The sequence below is a fragment of the Bidens hawaiensis genome, unplaced genomic scaffold (assembly GCF_021521415.1).
Source record: "Bidens hawaiensis isolate Kalapana, Puna unplaced genomic scaffold, B.hawaiensis_p1.1 tig00029060_1, whole genome shotgun sequence".
NCBI classification, from domain to species: Eukaryota; Viridiplantae; Streptophyta; class Magnoliopsida; order Asterales; family Asteraceae; genus Bidens; species Bidens hawaiensis.
This window is the reverse complement of record NW_027494791.1, coordinates 205302-221327: the sequence shown is the minus strand read 5'-3', so window position 1 is coordinate 221327 and position 16026 is coordinate 205302. Positions and strand designations below refer to the sequence as shown.

General features: G+C 33.7%; 1 protein-coding gene and 1 pseudogene across 1 annotated transcript; one reads left to right on the top strand and one right to left on the bottom strand.

The window, feature by feature from the left end:
- Nucleotides 1–404: 404 nt before the first annotated feature.
- Nucleotides 405–2393, top strand: LOC143578188 (zinc finger protein JACKDAW-like). Its single transcript, XM_077061851.1, has 3 exons — nucleotides 405–651; nucleotides 735–1134; nucleotides 1402–2393. The coding sequence occupies exons 1-3, from the start codon at nucleotides 522–524 to the stop codon at nucleotides 2273–2275; spliced, it is 1404 nt and encodes a 467-aa protein (XP_076917966.1). The 5' UTR covers nucleotides 405–521; the 3' UTR covers nucleotides 2276–2393.
- A 12485-nt stretch (nucleotides 2394–14878) lies between these two features.
- Nucleotides 14879–15768, bottom strand: LOC143578205 (fasciclin-like arabinogalactan protein 11 pseudogene; annotated as a pseudogene).
- Nucleotides 15769–16026: the final 258 nt, after the last annotated feature.

The following is a 16026-nucleotide window of genomic DNA, read 5'->3' as shown; positions in this document are numbered from 1 at the left end:
AGAGAAACAAGAAATATTCTGTTTTGAAGTTGCTATCATGTGTGTGTTTTTTTCTCTGTGATATATATGATTCAAACAAAGGCAAAAAGACAGAACAATCTGCCTCACAACTTGATTCAAAACTCAACCCAAAAATCCATGGAATTTCTTTCTTTTTTTTACTTTTCTTACATCTTTGAACAGCAACACTAATTGAGCTTCATAATCCATCATGTTCATCATCTCTTTATCTTCATCTTAATAGTTTACTTGTAAATATTAGTTACAAGTTCCCTTTAATTTCTACCTTAATCTATTGTTCTTCAAGAATCCATTGAAGAGATAGATGTCTGGTTAAGTTCTTTATCTCTAAAGAACACTTTAATTAGTTCATTTCAACAATAATCATCATCTTCTTCTTCATCACTTCATGTTCATGTTCATATTCAAGGTCATGTTCATGTATATTATTGATTAGAAGCTATATTTTGTTATCCATCACTTACCAATATTTGTTCCTTTATATCAAAGATTCAACCAAAATGATGTCCGGTGATGGGTTTTCATCGCCACCTTCTTCCCTCACCTCCTTCATCCAGGATCCCATTCCAAACCCTAACCCTAATTCCTCCATTTCGGCCAAACGAAAGCGTAATCAGGCTGGAAATCCAGGTAAAACAATACCCCATCTTCATCTTTACTCAATTTAAATACTTTTCAAATCTTTTCTTAATGATATGACCAAATATGTGTAGATCCAGAAGCTGAGGTGATAGCGTTATCACCTACATCATTAATGGCTACAAATCGATTTGTATGCGAGATATGCAATAAGGGTTTTCAAAGAGACCAAAATTTGCAGCTTCATAGAAGGGGACACAACTTGCCATGGAAACTTAAGCAAAGAAACAAGAATGAAGTGTTGAAGAAGAAAGTGTACATATGTCCAGAAAAGACATGTGTTCATCATGACCCTTCTCGAGCTCTCGGAGATCTCACCGGAGTTAAGAAGCATTATAGCCGGAAACATGGAGAGAAGAAGTGGAAATGCGAAAAGTGTTCGAAGAAGTACGCGGTTCAATCCGATTGGAAAGCACATAGCAAGATTTGTGGTACTAGAGAGTACAAATGTGATTGTGGCACACTATTTTCAAGGTGAGTATTGTGTTTATCATTCTTGAGTTTTTTCGCCGAGTTCTTCTTTTTAAAGTGAGAACTCGGCTCAAAACACCAACCCTTAATCCAGTACTGGATAAGGAAAGGTTTGCACTCATCTCATCCTTTCAGAGTCTCTAGACCTTACAAGTAACTCTATTACGAGCTTACTGGGTCCATTCTTTTGTTGTTTATTCATGTTTTCGATTTAGATTTGATATGAATGTGTGTGGATTTGCATGTTTGTGTATATGCATGAATTAACAGGAAGGATAGCTTTATCACACATAGAGCATTTTGTGATGCTCTAATGGAGGAAAACTCAAGAATGGCATCACTTCCAATGGTTCCAAACATGGGGAGCTTAGGCTTTCGGAATGACTTGTTGATGACGAACATTGGTGGCAGTGGTGGTGGTGGCGGTGACGGACAGTTTCAACCTATGTTTGGTGGACTTATGGAGAATAATAACCTTGATGTCAATGGAGCAAAACCAAGATTACCAATGTGGTTAGACCCTAACAATCCCCACCTTGAAAACCCTAACAACTCAAATTTTATGGGCTCGTCTAGCTCGAACTACAACAATGGCGGTATGCTACCACCGGAGATGATGAATTGGTTGGGTAGATACAACGGATTACCACAAGGGTTATCCTTAAAGGAAGAAGAAGTCCAACAACAACAACAAGCACAAAAGGACATGCAGTTAAACTCCATGTTTAACTTTGGTGGTTCCACACCTCAAAACAATATTATGTGTTCTACCCTACCACCAGTTTCACCTCCGGCACCAGTGGGGAACATGTCGGCAACTGCCCTCCTACAAAAGGCAGCTCAAATGGGGTCCACAAGAAGCACAAACTCCGGTGGAAATGACACCGCATTTGGGCTCATGAGTTCAACTAGAAACAATGATAGAATGATGATGATGGCGGCTCCGGCGAATGCTCCTGAAGGACAACCACCTGGCAAAGGCTCCGGCTCTGGTGCCGGAGAATTTGGAGATGGTGATCTAACAAGGGACTTTTTGGGAGTAGCAAGAAATGACAGAACGGTGTCGTTTAATCTACAACAAGAGTTAAACAAGTTTGCATCTTCATCAATGGGGTTTAATCAATTTAATAGGAATCACGAGTAAGGATGCATGATTTGTATTTAATGATGGTTTTAGAGTGTTTTTTGGACAATTTGTGTGGTGACATGTTTCATTCTGTCACGAAAAAACATGCAGGTTTCTATGGTTTCAAGTTTTAACATGATCTTTGTCGTGCAAAAAGAATGGTTTTTATGAGGACCATTAATTAACATTACACGTATTACTCACATGCTAGATATTATACATTCACCACACATTCATACACATGCTACTTACTATATTTCAAAATATATGGATACAGATATGTATCATGTGTATATCACTATATTGCAAAATATATAAGATATTTTAAATTTTAAATATTATAAAATGTTATGATTATTATGAAGCAACGTAAGTATTCATGTGATAGTATAGATCTATAGTTTTGATGGTATGTGGGTTGATAGTAATTAGTAAGTATATCTGCTTAAGTGTTGAGTAATTAAAGATATATAGTAGGCAAATTTTAGTAATTATTTTATAAATTAAATGAACCATATTATAAAAGTATAAATTAAAATGTAACAGACAGTTTGTTAGAACGAAATATACGAGTTAAGATCATTTGTGCTTGTTTCTTCATTCAAGGTTAATCGGCAAACAAACTCAAAGTGAAGATATCTTTTTTTTTTAACAGAAGTTAAAATATCTAATTAGGGGATACATTAATAATGCTCATTTAATTATTGATAACTGAAGCCCTATGTATACCGGGTGTTCAATACTAAGTTACAAGCAGATTAAATCGAAAACAAAATTAAATTTTAACTGTTTAAAACATAACCGACTTACATATTCAGTTTTCACCCATACTGAATTAGTTATTTGACTTTTGGCTTTAGAAGTTCAATTATATAATGTTAAATTGAGGAATTCGGGTTTTTATATAATAATGGACCATAAACAAACAAACGTACCCTGCAACATCCCACTCTTAACAAATTGAAGTCGACGGTAGGTTCTAACTGGTTGGAACAATAGCAAACATTTCCCTATCTCCAGTTAATAGAGAGCTTGCTATGACCCTATGGCTAAGAGCCTTCGCTTAAAAAACCCAACGTTTGGCATGTAAAGTGTGGCTAGTTAACTGGTTAACACAAAGCAAGGCAATGAAAATCAGATTATAAACATGACCTAGAATACTAATATCAACAGTAATGAGTACCGACAATATGAAGTTGTTAGAGCGAGTAACAAAGAAAAAAAATGGTGAGATATGAATCCCTTAAGTTAAAGTTGAAAGTATCTATATATACTACTCTTTTAAAAGTCTCTATACCCATATACGTAGACAAATTTGAAGAATCTGATAACTGATGAACACCCTTGTTAAAATTCAAGCATGTTTAACAATTTAATTTTTCTCATATCCATAACCAATGCACGAGTAACATGTCAATGGTTATGTCGATTGATGACCTCGGCATATCTACCTACGTAGTTTACCTAGGAGTATACATATATAAGTTGTGTATCTACCTACGTAGTTTACCTAGGAGTATACATATATAAGTTGTGTAACATCTTGTTTCTTCTTACTAAAAGTTATATCAGTTTAATTTGAAAAGCAGAAAAGTTTTTATATAAAGTGACCAAAGATTTATAACAAGTTATAAATGATAATAATATAAATTCTTTATGAAATTATAAAAGGAAAAATTAAAAAAAGAAGGAAGAAATAATTTAGAAAGATAAGTGTGTCTTGTGAAGGTGTCAGGTACGAAGGGAGAAGACAAAAGAGAGTGAAACAAAGGAAGCGTTTGCACTTGCATGTCTTTTATAGAAAGCTTTTTATGGTCCTACCGGTACAACTGTTACTGCAGCATGTACTATTTGGTCTGTCAGTATATCTAACCCCACTCAACTTTTAACCACTTTCTGTTATTTCCCTCGTTCAATCGCACTCTAAAATTTATCCTACGAAACTTTTTACCACTTTCCTTATTCTCTCATTCAATCACAATCACCAATTTCTCTTCTTATATATTTATTTATTTATTTATATTTGTTTATATTTATATCTCACGGGTTTTGAGTTTGTGAAAAGACAATACACGTGTGTCGCCTTATTTGAAATGAAATGGTGTCGGGATTTTAGTGCCAAAGTAAAAGAATAGAGGGTGGTGAAAAGTAAATTTTTAATTGTATATTAACTTAAGTTTTCATTTACAAAAAAGTTAACAAATATTTCGTATCTATACTATGTAATTAGTAATTACACTAAAGAAAAAACATTTTTTATTCATATACAATTAATGATATTTTTTTTACATTATTATTATTATCTTTTATCTTTCATTTTCTCACAATCACTTCCAAATATATTAAAAAATAAATAGACAGTGAACAATGTTCTTCAAAATTTACTAATCTCTTTAAATAATTTTTCTCATCTACTCACAACCACTTAAAGCATTTCCAACAGTTTCTAAAACTCTATAATTATATTAAAAAACAACAATTTCTCTCTCGTTTACAATTAAATAATATTTTTTTTACATTGTTATTATTACATTTTCTCTTTCATTCACTCACAGCCACTTTTAAATATATTAAAAAAATAAATAGATGATGAATGATGTTCCTAAAAATTTACTCATATATTTAGATTTTTTTCTCTTCTCCACTCACAACTACTTAGACCACTTCCATTGGCAATCCAATGGTGGTTTGGGTTGCCACATGGCATTAAATAAAATAAAAAAATTAATATTTTATACTTGGTTTATCACAAACTAGTTCACCAATACTAGTTTGCAAACCATTTTATGCAATATTTTATGCAATTACTAGTTAATTTTTTTTCATCTTTTTGTTTTTTTCTTAACAATTAATATAATATACAAGTTAGTTTTTGTTTAATAACTTAAATTGTTAGCTTAAAAAAATCTAAAAACACAACCATGTTTAAACACTTCGATATAAATTTTATTAAAAACGAGTTTATTTAAAAAGATGTATTTTTTTTCTTATTAGCTTTCCAATATAATATTAATGTTTCGTAAACTTATTATTTAAAGTTTTATTTTTATATAATTTAAATAATCATAAATTATATTTATATACCAAAAATGTTGGTTGAGGTTGGGTTGTGAATGGGAATGGAAATGGAAATTAGATTAGGTTGGGTTGGGTTGGGTGTGTTGATGAGAGAGAAATTAATTTTTTATTAAAAAATTAGTTTGGGTTGGTTTGTGAATGTGGATAGTCTTACAACCCTTTAAAATAAGAGAAAATTCCCTAAATGACCCTTTTGAATAAAGAGAAAAAAAAGATCCAAAAATTCTTAACTTTCCCAAAATAACCCAAGTTTTTGTATTAAGGAGACGCATTGGAAATACAACCGACGAGATTGATGAACCATTTAAAAACTGACACGTGGCAAAAATCTGACAAGTCCGACCGTATTTTTGAAAATCTTGGGGGGTCGTCCAAATTTTTTCTTTAAATCTTTTGGTAAAAAACAGTCTATGTAGATGGTTTTTTTATGTTTCATACCTTGTTCGTTCAAATTGTGATTATCCCTAACTTTATCTTCTTCACCTCCATCTTCATCTTCTTCGTCTTCATTATGTACGTAAAATTACAGAAAAATGACTCCAATAAAACCAAGAATTATAATATCCTGGCAATGACCAAAAAAACTAAGATGTATCACTGTGTTCTAAAATATCCATAATTTGAACACGGGTATGTGAGAAATCAGGCTGCAGTTCATGAATACTAAAAATCCACATCATGAAACCACTGATCCAGTAATCTGACCATGAACATTAATTAATTATAGAGAGCCATAATAGGAAGCATATGTTAACAAAAGATAACTTATAAAGAAATCTCAAGGTGTCACTCATAATGATACTTCAAACCGAAATACTCTAATGCAAGAATTTCTAAAGAAAACTAATTTTTTAGTCCCACGGATAGCGCCAATGAAGAAACACGGATCTACTCTCCACTAATGGGTCCTAGATCCAATGAGTCAACAGGGTAGGATATGGTTAACTGCCAATATGATATGAATTCAATTGCCCAAAGTCCGGTGACGAAGACCTGCAAAACAGACACCGTGAGCTCATTACGGGAAGGACAAGAGGGGGGGGGGGGTTCTTCCCGTAACCACCCTCCGGCGTGAGAATAAGTACAGTTCTGATGAAGATAATGCACTTAAGTAAATTGAGAGAGTACAGTGGGAGTGAATGAATACCTCATGATGATAGAGAGGGTATTTATAGCCAAATGGTGTGGGAAGGTGATTGAGCCAGCTGTCCTTTTCAGAAGATGCTCTCGTAACCACCTGGACACGTGTCCTCTCTTGATAGGTTAGCTTATACATTGCATGTGCATTTATAACAACCTAGACACGTGTCTTTCTGATATTGGTTAGGGGGTAATATTATCCATGTGCACGGTTATAACGGCTTTGCCAGATGTCACTGGCTAATTGGCCGAAGGATCACGTATTGCCCAAGAAAGCATCTTGGCAAATCTTCTAGAAGGTAATTAGTTACTGACAGCTGTCCTGTAGCATTACCTCGTGGTCATTTATGCGGAAGGGTACTCCTTTCTTGCTGATGACTTTTGAGGGTGTCAAGATGCTTCTGCATGCGTCATGAAGGTGCTTCTTCCTCAAATGATTTATGCGGATGGTTCATATGCCCCGCGGGTGCCTTATGAGGGACTTCTGGTTGACCCGCGGGTATTACTTAAAGGTATTTGGGTCTTTTTGATACCTTACCTCTATAAACCAATAAGTAATCACACAACGAAACGTACATAATGTGAAAAAATATACCTATTTGATATAACAATAATGATATAAATCCAAAAGCAAAATGAAGAAGATGAAGATGAAAAGATGAAGATGAAGTTACGAATAATCAAAATTTAAACGGACAAGGTATGAAACCTAAAAAAAACCGTCTAGAGAGACTTTCTTTACAAAAGGATTTTAAGAAGAGATTTGGACGAAAACTCCAATATTTTAAAAAATTTGGTCGGTTTTGTCAGAATCATGACACTTGTCAAATTTTAAATGGTTCTCGAATTTCTTTGGTTATATTTCTTATGCGTCGGCTCAGTACAAATTAAATGGGTCATTTTGGGAAAGTTGTAAATTTTTAGATCTTTTTATTTTTCTCTCTTTTCATTTATGCCATTTAAGGAATTTTCCCTTAAAATAAATTAGAGATTTTTCTCATAATATTTTAAAGGAGTTGTTGTAAATACTCTTACCATCCTCTAAAAGATTTTAGAGACTTATGTATAATATTTTAGAAGATTTGTTGTGAATGATCAAAAAAACATACAATATTTTATCACTTGTATTATTTACATTAGTTTTTGAAATTTAAAATAAGCTAAATACTTAAAATCATTTTGTACAATTTGTTAGTAATTAATAAGTGTTAAATAAAAATTTGAAGGACAAAAAAAACTAAATAAATAACTATATTTTTTAGAAACTATTAAATACTAATTTGAAGGATGAGTGGTAGGCTTTCTTTGGCCTTGACTTGAATTTTTTAAATTATTTAAAACAATTTTAAAACCTTTTTATGTTTATTTAGTGTTGTTTGTATAAGGGGAACTAGGAGACGGTAGTGAGATTTGTTTTTGGTCGGACATCTGGACCGGGAACGAATGCTTGAGATCGATCTTTCCAAATATATATAAACTCGAGAAGTATAAAAATTGCAAAGTTCACAACCGTTTTAAGTGGCAAGGGAACTTTATTGTTTGGGTTGGGATTGGATGCACGATCCGTCCTCAACGATTGAAAGACTAGAATGAGAAAATTGTATAAAAGTTATGCTTTCGGCGACATGAAAAGAAGGAACCGATTCGTGGGTTTGGTTGGGTGACTCGACCAGGTTGTTCTCAGTTAGATTGGTTAAAACCCTGCTAGTCTATAGCAAAGATAATTCTACTAACTCGGTTGTGAAGTGGTGTAAATGGGTTCCGAAAAAATGCAATATAAACATATGGAGGGCGGAGTTGGATAAACTTCCCACCCAAGTGGCTCTGAGTAAAAGGAACATCCAGGTTTCTTTCGGCTTTGTTGTCTCTGCGACTCGAAAATTGAAACGGTCGAGCACGTGTTAGTGGGTTGCTCGGTGGCTTCGAAAGTTTGGGACTTCGTGAGCTCGTGGTGCAAAGTCCCTCCAATTTTTGCCTTCTCGGTGAAAGATTTGTTGGATCTTTATTCTAGCTCGGGTCTGGGATTTGACAAAAAAGTGGGTTTTCAAGGAATTGTGATCATAGCATGTTGGAGTATTTGGAAAGTAAGGAATGACCGAATTTTTGAAGGCAAGGTGGTCAAAGTTGAAGATATTATAGGAGATATAAGATCTCTAGGCTTTTTATGGTACAAATATCAATCCAATTGTAAAACCATTGAATGGTCTAAATGGTGTAATTTTAGCTTGATGTAAGTTTCTTTTGGTGTGGCCTTTCACCGGCTTGTGGAGATGGGCGTCTTGTTGGTCTTTTTAGCCGGTTTATTTATAAAAGTCATACTTCAAAAAAAAGTATATGTGTGGAATTAAAAAAATAAAAAATAATAATAAAGAAAAGCAAGGGTCGTATAATTAAGAGCCGAAGGCGATTGCTATTTCCAGTGGACCACTTCTACATTTATCGGTTCTCATTCACAAACTTGAAGATATATGCTAGTATTGTAGTTTATAATAATAATTAAGTTATAATAAAAAAATTAGTTTTTAAAAAAGAATAGTAAATAATTTTGTCTATTCATTCTAGACTTGAAAGGTTCAGATTAGATTAGAGAGAAAATCAAGTGTAAATCAAGGGTAAATGCATAATAGGGATAACACATTTGTTGACTTTTTCTCTCCACATGCAAGGCAAATGTCAAATTATCCAATCATTTTAAAACGTCTATAACTTTTTATACGACATTTTTAATACAATTTCACATTAATAACGATGATTTTTTTTATCTTTTATATGAGTACCATATTGATATATAAAAATAAAAAAAATCGTGAATTTTTTACAAATTATGTTTTACAAAATTGTGTTATACAATTGTGTTTTATTTTTTCATAGTGTTTTTTTGCACTGTGTTTTTTTACATTGTGTTATTTAATTGTGTTTTTATTTTCATAGTGTTTTTTATAGTGTTTTCCATTGTGTTTTATCGGTGACTTTCCGGCGAAATTTCTAAAGACTTTTCGGCTAGGTGATGGCGGTGGGTGATGGTGGGCAATGGTGGATGTAGGAGATGAGTGAAAATTTAAGTGGGGTTTTAAGATTAATTAAGTGGTTTTTTAAAATTAAATTAAGTGTGTTTTCAATATTAAGTTAGTATACTAAATACACTCATTCCTAGCCTTTTTAGGAAAATCAAACTTGTTATTTTAACCCAACTCATCATAATAAACATTAAGAAGGTTCGAAGATGTGTGAAGTGCACGCTTGCTTTAATTTATTATAATGTTAAGGGCGAAGCCCTTAACGAACAAGGTCCAGTAGCAGCGCCCCCGGTTACGGGTTCTAAAAACTTATTTCCTAGATGACGTGTGCTATAAGTATGTTTTAGTTTTGTAAATTACATAAAAGACCATTAAATGTTAATATTTTGTTTTGTTATAAACAGGTATATTGTTTAAAGTCAAATAGTTTACCGTTTGTGATCACGTAATTAAGGGGGTTGTCTTATTTAAATATTTGTATTTTAAAATAGTAGTGACAAATTTTTATCAAAAATAAATAAAGGTAAGTATTATTAGCATGTTAAATAATTGTGTAAAGGTTGTTAGTTCAAACCCAGATAATATAATCTGATCAGAGTGAGACATCGGGGCTCTTCACATTTGGAGAGTGCGGTATCATATATATATAAGAAAGTCATCATTTTAAAAAATATAAAAAATCAATAAAGTGTTAGCAAACCACTCATATCTTTATTAAATCAGTGATAGCTAGAAAGAGAATCGTTTAGAATTATAATTTCTTAAACTCGGTAAATAATTGATCCAGTTATATCAACTCTAGTATTTATATCAAAAGATGGCACTAAAACCCTATGATCTTTCATCCAAAAATGTAAGGATTAAGTGGTTGTACTTCGTAACAATCAATTAGCAAATGCATTTAGATGCCGTTAGTACATTGTGAAATTTCTTAAGAACAATATGTTAAGGTTATGCTAGAATGAACTCATGAAGGATAGCCTTTGTCATCTCTAATTAGAGAGCTTACAGTAAGTTCTATAGTATTTGTTATTTGTAATCCTTTTAGACAGGAATACATGCAATCAAACGTTTTAAACTTTATATGCATGTGTTTTTCTTGTGTATTAAAGTGAATTAGTGATCATGAATACCATCTGAAATTAAGCCTTGTGATAAGAATGAACACGTAAGTGTTGTAAGAAAATAACAAGTATGGGCTGTGGGCATGTAAATTGTAACATGCCAACATTTTCAAGATAACGCGACAAATAGAAGGCTTTCAGCTATTGACATCCAACGGAAATCTCTTGGTGAAAGCAGCAATCCGTTGGTGGATAATTAGAAAATATGGTATAGATAATTAGTGAATTTACTTACAAACTACCAAAGCCTTTAAAAAAGGAATCCCCAATTACGTTTCATTGATGGATCAATGGCAAGTTTCATAGTGTTGACTCCCGGGGGAGGGGGGGGGGGTGTTAAACGGTCGACAAATTCACTAACATAACACCAAGTCACATGACGTAATCTCATCTGGCTAGTCTCGTCACACTTAATTGGTTTCAACTGACAATGAAAAAAAATATTGGCAAGTCTCCTATGATATCTTATCTATGTAACTATCGACGGATCACCGACGACCTGCTCATCATAATTGATCCGTCACTAAATATCAAGGATTACTGTCGGTTAAACAATATAATTATTTTTTAATTATGTATTTCGAATTGTGGCTTATGGCGGCAATCATTCAATAATCATCGACATAATTTTTTGTCAGTAAATGATCATGAGCAAAGGTACATTTTCATGCAGTGAATTGTCACATAAGTGTGTGAGGGAACAGGTCAAAATTTTTCGATCGTAAGGACGAAACATCTTAAGTGAACAAAAAAAATATGTGTGGCTTAAAATATATAGTTAAATTTTGGACTCATATGGTAAGTGGCCTATTTTAGCATGTATTTTCAAAATATATGGTAGGGTAAAGAGTTGACTATTGTTGATTTTTTTACCTTGTCTAATGCTTCAAAATCTATTTTATTGAGAGTTTTAAAGCAAATGTTATGTTCCACCTCTTTAATAAAAATTTTAGTTTTACTTTGTGTTGAGTGAAATCTTGTAAACATAATTAGCAACGTTGTTTCCGAGAATCGTTAGCATATTTGGATCAAAAATAAGAATATAATTGTGTTTTAAGTAAAAACATTTTTTATTGGATTTAAATAGTTAAGATTTTTAAATGGGTTTATTAGATTATGATTTAGTTCGTACAGAGGTTTTTTTGTAAAATTAAGCTTAAATGAATTAATTAATCGAGCTAGTATAAACATATGGAATGCATATCATATTTCATAGGACATAGTTTGGATTATTCTTTTTTAAATCAAAGGCATAGTAAGTCACATACCTATTGTATGATAAGATATTATTGTATTCTAACTTTTATATATATATATATATATATATGTATAAATATTTGTGTGTGTATATATATAATTAGAAAATACCATCCTTATGTGTTATATGTAAGTCTCACAAGGCCAACTCATTTTATTCTTCATCGTATTAGCCCTAGCCATCTCCATCACCGCCCACCAACCTCTACTAGATTTCATTATCACAACTTAGAACTCAAACTCTACATCATCACTGGCACCTTTGTCCCTGTTGCATTATATGTTTTCTCTCTGATCACCAAACACTAACCCTAGCTTAATTGTGTTTTCTATGTGTATGTTTAAATTGGTATTCATGGGATAATATTCACTAGATCGTGAAAAAAATTATGTGAGTGTTTAATGACGTTAGTTACCATATGAAAGTGTTTAGGTTTATCAAAAATTGGGGGCAGGCTGATTAACCATGGTGTATCATCTCCATTGCCGACAATTAACGGTGATAATGAGGTCGAGGAAGGGCCGCCTCATGGAGTTAGAGTTGTTGTGGTTCCTAATTCATTGAAGCTGGTTTCGATTTCGGCTAATGTGAGTTCTAACAAAGGCTCTAATGTGAGGGAGGGTGAGTTCAAAATGCCCTCGTTGTCTTCGCATTCAATTTTTTGTCAAGAATTGATTGAATTGATTTGTGGCAATTGCAAATTAGAGTGGTGCGAGTCTGGTTATTACGACTTACGAGTGTATGAATGTAATTTGGTGAGTGGTGGAAGAGTTGGAGGATGGGTGGTGGTAGAGGTTGGTTGTGGCAGTAGAGGTTGACGGGTGGTGATGGTGGTGGCTAGGGCGAAGAAGAAGAAGAAGAAGAAGAAGAAGAAGAAGAAGAAGATGAAGAAGATGAAGATGATGATGACGATGATGATGATGACGATGATGATGACCTTGTGGAACATCCCACATACAACACATAAGCATGCCAACTCAGTTAAATAAACGTCAATATCAGCATCTCCACTAACGATGTTAATTGTCCATTAGAAAGGGAGTGACAAAAACAAATAGAGTCATAGTTGAGAGTGATTAGAGATAAAGTAAAAGTTGAAAGTGTTATCAGCCAATAAGTAAAACTTGGGAGTATTAAAATCCAATACCCCTTTTTATAAAGGATATTGAGTTAGATATAAATCATATAATTACTTTCGACTTCGAAACTTTTTAGACCCTATTAAGTGAGCAACAAAATTTCAAGGAAATCTTGACAAATGCACCACACAAAGAATAGTGAAAAAGCAAATAGAATTAAAGAATTACAATTGGAAATCTTGACAAATGCACCACACAAAGAATAGTGAAAAAGCAAATAGAATTAAAGAATTACAATTGTAAGCAATGTTCAGTAAAGAATGTATATTCAAAGTCACATATTAAAGCTTGAAAGATTAAAGACATACAAAAGACTGGATCATGAACTGAGATTTGAGTGGCATAGAACGAGCCTACACTTTCTCTTACTTCTTTTAAGTTATATGGTTTGATTTTTTCTTTCTTTTTTTTTTTTTGCGATTTAATGTCTTGTGATTTGTGGCTCAATTTTTAAATTGATTTGCGGTCTACGACGCTTATTCAGTTTCTTGCTAATATAGTACTTTCTTGGTATAGGAATGCACCTGCAAGTTACAATTTAAGTTTTTATTGCTTGCTATTCTTTTTGATGCTATCTTATTCAGAATTCTGAACTAAATGAATTTAAATTGAAGGTGATGTTCAGTTTAGATCATATCCATAAAAATGAGGTGTCTTAATTTGTCCATTACTCATGTATTATATATATATAGTATGGATACACACTTAATATTATCAAGACCAATGTTTTGAAACCCGGTCTGGACCGACCGGTTTGACCGGGACCCGGTAGGCAAGCCGGTCCGGTTCACATATAAAATTATTTTTTTAATGACCCGTGGTGGTTGGCAGTCCAACCGAAACATTTGAAGCGTTGGTTAAACCGTTAAAACCTTGTTTTTATAAAATAAAAAAAGGTTTTGTTTACGCTGAGACTCGAACCTAAGAGTCTTCCGAGATGAAATGCTTAATAAACATCCACCAACTAACCAACCAAAATTAAGATATTTACTTGAAATATAAATCTAATATAGTGAAAATAAACATTATAGATGGACATGAAAGTTTCTTAATATTATTTTTTCTATATATATATAAATTATATATGTATATATAAATATAAAGGGTGTAGGTATTGGATCATTTTAGAAGTTTTTTACAGCGAGAAGTACAAGAAGTGAAGGTGTAACTCCATTAATCCCTAATTTCACTCTCTTTCTTATTGTGTAGATGCGTATGTACGTGTGTAGGTACGTATTTTTGTATATGTGTATGTATGCTTGTATGTGTGTAGGTATGTAGGTTTGAATGTGGGTCGGTACATTTTATGTGTGTAGGTAGGTTTGAATGTGTGTAGGTACGCATGTATATGTGTGTAGGTAGGTTTGAATGTGTGTAGGTACGCATGTATATGTGTGTAGGTACGTTTGAATGTGTGTAACTAAGATATAAATACAACCAACCTACATACATGTAGGTAACATCATAAGAAATGAGGTGAAATTAGGGATTAATGGAGTTACACATTCACTTCTCGCTGTAATATCACTTCTCGCAAGATCCATCCTCATATGATGTATATATATAAATATGTTTAAATTATTTATTAAGTTATCCGGGTCAAACACCAGTTCGTTCTCCCGAGTCAGTCCGACCTTTGACCCGGTAAAGTGTCCATATCAATGTTCGGGTCAGGTCTGAAAACATTGATCAAGACTTGTACATTAAACATATCGAATCCAAGATGAATCATATTATAATACTATAAATATTCGTTGCAAAAAAGGTTTTTTAAGTCTTTTAGAAATGGATGGTAGAATGACAAAAGTTGCAACTTGCAACCACCAAAAACGTAACAAAATCAAAAACAGAAAAAGGGAAAAAAAAAAAGAAGAAAGGTGGGACCCATTTGGGTAATCCGAGCTGGCAGAATCAAAGCCGTCCACGTCACAAGCAAAGCAATATGAAAACCACAGCTTCAAAAGTGCCCACAATAAAGCCACGCAAATTCTGACTAACCCTAAACCCATCTGACACGTCAGCACCGGACGCCGGAGAGTCATCATCGGCTACGGATTTCTTATTCTTTTTCTCGGGTTCGGGTGGCGGCGGAGGCGACGGTGGTGCTGGAGGACCAAACAAGCTCATTGGTAACAACACTTGGTCCACTTGATACACAGCAAGAGAACCATCGGTGTAGATAGTGTTTGCCACCGTGGCATCATTAACACCGGTGGATATGTTCACCTGATTATTACCAGAAGTAGTTATGTTTAGCGGAAACTCGTAACGAGTGTTGTCTCCAGCTTGTGTCCTTAACGGATTACTAACGGTTTGAAACTGTGAAGTTGAGAGGAATATTGGAATGACATGGAATTGTATTAACTCAACCTTTTGTTGATCGGATAGGGAGTTTAATAAGCCCGGTTTTATGTTGGAACAGGCGGTATCGGTGGGTGCGAAGACGGTTATTCCTTGGTCGGAGTTGTTGAGTTGGGTGTTGATTTGGTTGTCCACTTGGGATAGGTGGAAGAGGCGGAGGAGGACGGTGAATTGGCCGGCTTTTTCTAGTATTTTGGTTATGTTGGTGGGGCCGGGTGGTGGCGGATCGGTGGAGGTGGGCTGAGATAGGGTGGTGGTGGTGGTGCAAGTGAGGATGAATAGTAACCCTAGTGGGAGTGTAAGAAATTGGAAGAATGATGTCATTTTGAAATCTTTTTTTTAAGGGAATGTATGTTTGGAAAATGGTTGGTGGATGAAGGGATTTTAAGAAGGGAGGAAACTATTAAATATTTGGATAACTATTCATATGGTCTATTCATATGGTAAGAAACTAAGAATGCATTATTTGTTATAGTAAACGTCTAGTTGATTTTACACGTATATATCCATCCATTACATTTACGCATGGATACATGTTTTGGCAGTTTTGGTTGTATGTGTTATCGCATCTTCATTGTTCATGCGTATATGCTCGTATGTTCACTGTTCTGGTGTATGTGCATGCGTATATGTGTTCTTGTGTTTGTCTACA